At 40.4% G+C, this 5,971-nt stretch overlaps 1 protein-coding gene across 4 annotated transcripts; it reads left to right on the top strand.

The window, feature by feature from the left end:
- Positions 1 to 674: 674 nt before the first annotated feature.
- On the top strand, positions 675 to 4,837 carry LOC148015012 (putative pentatricopeptide repeat-containing protein At3g47840). Of its 4 annotated transcripts, none has more exons than XM_087665672.1 (3): positions 675 to 3,306; positions 3,436 to 3,529; positions 3,709 to 4,837. In XM_087665672.1, exon 1 carries the CDS (start codon positions 834 to 836, stop codon positions 2,682 to 2,684), a length of 1,851 nt encoding a protein of 616 aa, XP_087521798.1. In that variant the 5' UTR covers positions 675 to 833; the 3' UTR covers positions 2,685 to 3,306; positions 3,436 to 3,529; positions 3,709 to 4,837. The 4 variants fall into 4 exon arrangements, with proteins under 4 accessions (XP_087521798.1, XP_087521796.1, XP_087521797.1 ...); XM_087665670.1 differs by having other exon boundaries at positions 675 to 3,317; positions 3,709 to 4,834; XM_087665671.1 differs by having other exon boundaries at positions 3,436 to 4,836.
- Positions 4,838 to 5,971: the final 1,134 nt, after the last annotated feature.

Raw genomic sequence — 5,971 nt, 5'->3', positions numbered from 1 at the left:
GCTATGGTGGGAATATTACATGTCATGCTAGTGCTTAATGAGAGTGTGAATTGTGCATAAACCCAACCCATGGCATAGAAGTAATTTATAAAATCAGGAGACGACCCTTGAGTACAGTACATCAAACAAGTGCAACGCGAATTGCTCATGGACCCATAATCCCTGTGATGTGCAAGAGTATCGACAAGAAAACTTGCATGTTCCACGATGTTCGACAACTCTATTAGCAAACTCTAGCTACACAACCTGACCAAAAAATACCAACTCGACCAAGGCTATCAAGTTTCCAAAATCAAACAAAATGACAAAAACAAAACATAAGATAGACAAACTCAAAAAATCCAACTACAAATCGCAAAACAAATAGTCACATACAAATCTAAGCTACAAAAAATCCTATCAAGCTAAGGTTTTACTAGGGGTTTTCAGTTTTTGCAAAAACACTTGACAACGTATCTAATCGATGAACGTGGATGGTAGATCGATATTTTGTCCAACAACTCAATCAATTGCAATCAAAATAATCGATGACAAACTCATCGCGATCTCAATCAATTGTAATCAAACTAAAAACTAATAAATCACAAACTCCAATTGAAACTCCGATCGACATACTCATGATGAACTCAATCAATCACAATCAAAGTAAGAACTAATTAATCACAATCTCCAATTCACATTATCCAATTGACTCTGCGACCGATGAACGATCGTGGTCCCGGTTGGTGCGATCGCTGGTTTCGTGGGACGAGGCCAGCCTCATGCTGATGCTCAAAGTCCAATGAAGATAACCTGGCTCGCCATAAGGAGGAACGCCTCTTGATCCATCAGCAATGGCAGGACAGTACAGAGACACGGACTTCCTATGGAAGGAGGAATACTTCAGGGAGGCCTCTCAATGGCAGGATTACAGCAACATCAAGATAAGGCATGCCGCATCAAGCAACCGGGATAGGCAGAGAACGATTCCAGAAGAGGTTCCAGGACGAGGAAGACTAGTGAACCATGGAGAGCCTTGTGTCTGGAAGCAAAATAAAATCTATCAACAAAGGTCTTCCCAGGATACTGCAGCTCTTCTGGCTTTATTGAAGGCTTGTGCCAAGCAAAAAGACCTGTGCAAAGGCAGCAGAATCCATAGGGAAATATGCAAAACGGAGATGCTCAGTAGGAATGTTTTTGTTGGTACTGGTCTGCTCAATATGTATGCCAAATGTGGTGCACTTGCAAAAGCGCAAGAACTGTTTGATGAGCTTCCCATTCGGAACGTTGTCTCTTGGAATGCCCTGATCTCAGGATATGTCCAATACGGGCATCCTCATGAAGCACTGAGTACTTTTCAACAGATGCAACAGCAGGGCCTCTCTCCAGATGCTGTCACCTTTGCCTGTATCCTAAAAGCTTGTGCTTGTGTAGGAGCAGTTGAGCAGGGTGAAGAAATATACGCCGAGGTTGTCAAACAGGGGTTGCCGCAGAAGAATATGATTCTGGGCACTGCATTGGTGGACATGTATGCCAAATCTGGTGTACTTGTAAAAGCGCAAGCAGTGTTTGATGGGCTTTTAGTTCAAGATGTGGTGTCCTGGGGTGCACTGATTGCCGGGTATGCTCAACATGGGCACGGTCTTGAAGCACTGAACTGTTTTGAAAAGATGCGACAGCAGGGTCTTAGTCCAGATGCCATCACTTTTACCTGCGTTTTGAAAGCCTGTGGGAGTCTAGGAGCAATTCAGAAGGGTGAAGAAATACATGCTGAAGTTGTCAGACAGGGTTTGCTGAATAAAGATACCATTCTTGGCACTGCATTGGTGGATATGTATGCCAAATGTGGTGCACTGGCAAAAGCACAAGAAGCGTTTGACGAGCTTCCAGGTCGGCATGTGGTCTCTTGGAATGCATTGATTGGAGGGTATGCTCAATATGGGGATGCCCATGAAGTGCTGAAGTATTTTGAACAAATGGAACAGCAAGGCTTCTCTCCAGATCCTGTCACTTTTAATTGCATCTTAAAGGCCTGTGGCAGCATGGGGGCAGTTCAGAAGGGTGAAGAAATACATGCTGAGATTGTCAGACAGGGATTGCTAGAAAACAATATTGTTCTTGGGACTGCATTGGTGGGTATGTATGCCAAATGTGGCTCACTTACAAAAGCGCAAGAAGTGTTTGATGAGCTTCCAGTTCATGATGTGGTCTCCTGGAATGCTGTAATTGCAGGGTATGCTCAGCTTGGAGATGTCGAAACTCTTACTAATTTATTTAATAAGATGATAGGAGAGGGTACACAGCCAGATCTGGTCACATTTCATATTTTGCTCAGTGCATGCAGTCATGCAGGTCTTGTGGATAAGGGTCAAATGTACTTTATGAATATGAGTACAAGCTATGGTGTTGACCCGACTCCAGACCACTTTATGTGCATGGTTGATCTTCTTGGCCGTGCAGGGCACTGTGACAAGGCAATTCAAGTAATTGAGAAGTTACAACCTTCTGAATCTTCTGATTATCTTCCACTATGGTTTGCCCTGTTGGGCGCTTGTCGAAAATGGGGAAATGTGAAGCTTGGAAACTTGGCCTTTAAACATGCACTACAACTGGATGTTACAGATGCTGCAGCATATGCCATGATGAGTAATATCTTCGCAACTGCAATTACGAGGGAGGAAGCAAGCAAGGTTGAAGCTGTGTGAGTTAATCAACAAAGCATCACAGATACTGACGGAAAGATATGAAAAGTGGGCCATTATGTGTGCCCCATAATCACACCTACAGGGAGATGTTACAAAGGACACGTTGGTTTGTGGCAATTCTCATTTTGCTACATCACAGTGAGGAGAAATGGAGGATTGCAAAATTGTGATGCATTTTAGAGGGCAGAAAGTGTGCTCGTGGAGAACACTGCTGGTGGTAGCTTACTTGCATCAGATGCTCCTCAATTTACTTGACATAACATTGCTAGAAAGCACATATAAGAGAACCTAGACGAGATCTTGGAAATTGTGGGTGTATGTTATAAGTAGAAAGGTCAGGTGGCCATAGATGTTTAATGAAGATCTCCTTTACTTGACCATTCAAGGATTACACAAAGGCCTCTATAACTTACAAAGGACTTCCACTACAGGCATTGGCAATGGCTGTTATACTTTGTGATGCAATTGTCATCGTTGTTTGGTTGACACATCAGAATGTTGCAAAGTATAAGGCTGAATGGAAGGAATGTGGCCATTTTGCAGTAAGAATTGCTTTGAAACATGGAGGAGATCCCAGAAGGGGTTACATGCATGCAAACTTTGACAAGCTACTCTTTAACTGGTGAGAGCAAGGTATCTTTCTTCTCATCTTAGGTGCATCTTCTTCTGCAAAGTGCGAGTGAGTTGATTGTTTACTGAGTCTGTTGCAGGATGCACCATTCTTATCAGTTGTTTGTTTGCATTGTAACAGATAAAAGAAGCAAAGATGGCACTTAATACACTTTTGGACTTGGCACTTATGGTCAATCCCATGATACTTTTTGCTGTGGTTGCAAGGTGGAGAGGTGAGTGGTACTATTGCATTGATGTCTGTTGCTTTCTTCCCATCTTTCTTTATCTCACTCCCATCTTTCTTTGTCTCACTTTGTCTCATAGTGGAGTGCCCCAAGTCTATTCCTATTATATGTTTTGTTGATTTCGAATACTTTACAGCATGAGGCTTTTCATGAATGTGTGTTCTCAGGCTCGAAATACAAAGAGATGCTGGAGAAACCTCCTTTCTTTTTAGACAAGTTGATGGTTCTATCCATCGTTGGTCATCAACCATGAACTATCCTGCAGTGACAGACTTTTTTAACAAGTTGGGGAAAGTTATCCACCTCACATTTCTATAGTCTCTGGAACACTGACATACTCAGATTCTATATTCCCTGGAACATTGACATACTCACATCTCTCCCAACGGCTATTGAAGTGGAATGGGTGAAAAGTACTTTAAACTGATATAGGGTGATTGGTATGCTTGTGGGTCTTGTAAGTTTGGAAATATACAATGTCCTCTAGTCATAAATTAATCCTGAGCAACAGTTGTGGTAGCCCACAAGTGAATATATCTGCACAATACCCTTTCAGATGGAGGTACAATGCATCTGCTTCATTATTCAGAATGTTTCACATCAGTCACAACAGGATCTGTCAAAGCACGCGCACGTTGTCGAAGCGTGTAGGATTGAAGGTCTACCACAGGGGTAAGAGAGAAAAGGGTGTAGCAGATCGAGAGATAGAACAAGATGAAAGAAAGAGAATTTAGAATTTGGAAGATTAATGGAGATAGATAAAGGTGAAACCAAGTGACTTCATTTTATATGGCTCATTAGAGCAATCAATTTGCAATACATTTGATAGATCTGATAGATATGCCCAAGACAGCGGCACATGTACACACTTGGAACGATAACGCAATACAAACTGAGACTATGATTCAGTATACACACTAATACACGGATAATCTCAATTGAACACAATCCAAAAGCTATAGGTAATACCTCAAAATCTGATGCATACATCAATCTGCCGATGGAAGATGATAGGTGGTATTATTGTAGACAAGACATATAAATATGAATTCATCAATCCTTGTAAGTACCCTCCACTAGCCTTTAGAAGCACTTTAGCATTGTAATTACAGTTTTATTACAGCAGTAAAACATGGTATAGATGTTGTCGCAAATCCAAGAGAAACTCTATCTTTATTGTCTATACTATGTCTACCAAAGGCAGAGATCAAGAATCAAGTGATAGAACAGAGAGGACTTGTTTGAGCATTAAATCTTTGTTTTCAGCTTGCTACCTCATTCTTGATTGTTTTTCACAGCCTTAAATAGTCCAAACGAAAAGCATAAACCCATCAAAATTTTTCTTTGATGATCAAGGAAGTTTCCTTTTATGTTTGGGACCAAGAATCAAGTGAGAGATTGCCTCAACGACCTTGTAAAGGATGAAGATTTTCAAGGACAGTTTGCTTCCCTTTTGTTTCCATGTTTTCCCTAGTTCAAAATAGTCCCAATACTCTTCTCTCTCCTCTCCAATGCATTAATCTCTAGTCCACTTACTTTCTCTGGCTCTTCCCCCAACCTTTCTCTTGTGTCCTCTTCTAGTTAGCATGCCATCGCCTTCACCTTTGTGGCAACGTTGAATAACAGCCGCTCAATTAGTCTTGTTGATGTCCCTAAATTTGTGTTGAATGGTCTTTTTAATATAACGTTTCACTTATTCTGTAGACAAAGCATAAACTCTTTCACAAGACAAAGCATATCTCGCTTTTGCACAGTATGTCAAAAATCTTATGATATCCATCCCCTTCGAACTTGTACGTCCTCTAGAGGTGCCACATAGGTAGACCACCAAGATAAAAAAATCCAAACACTTATCATATTTATATATGCATATGTAAGTCAAAAGATCCTAGATAAATCTTAAACTAGCAAAATAGACTTTCTTAATGCCATGACCCATGGAAATGTTGGTGGCCTCAAGCAATGATGGATCTCTATACATCCATAGGTAAAACTTGCTATTGTATAGCATGTCGATCATCCTGTTAAAATTTTCTTCGAATTGTAATTAGGAGAAATAGTGGGTAATAAATTAGATGATGTATTGGAAGCTCGTGAAGCATTCTTCAAATCCAAACTTTGTGACCCTCGAAAATACAAGGAACACTTAATTTATATGAGGAATTTGTTATATGAAGGCCTCGATGCTTATTAGACAACATCATGAAGGAACATTTGGTTTGTTTTTTACTTGAGCCCATTCCTTTCTATTACAAACAGAAAATGAAACAAGAAAATAGAGACTTTACAGACAGTGTGGGATACATCATACAGACTATTGAATAAACTATCAAAGAAGTATGTCAACAACAGAAGATGATAATACTACATAAAAAATTCTTATGTGATTTGTAAAATAGCTAACAAATATGATGTTGATTTTGGTTGTGA

This window comes from Lygodium microphyllum, chromosome 24, assembly GCF_053477565.2.
Source record: "Lygodium microphyllum isolate KBCC chromosome 24, Lygodium_microphyllum_v1.1.10, whole genome shotgun sequence".
In the NCBI taxonomy this organism is placed as follows: Eukaryota; Viridiplantae; Streptophyta; class Polypodiopsida; order Schizaeales; family Lygodiaceae; genus Lygodium; species Lygodium microphyllum.
The sequence above is the reverse complement of the archived record's forward strand: the minus strand, read 5'-3'. Positions and strand labels throughout refer to the sequence as shown.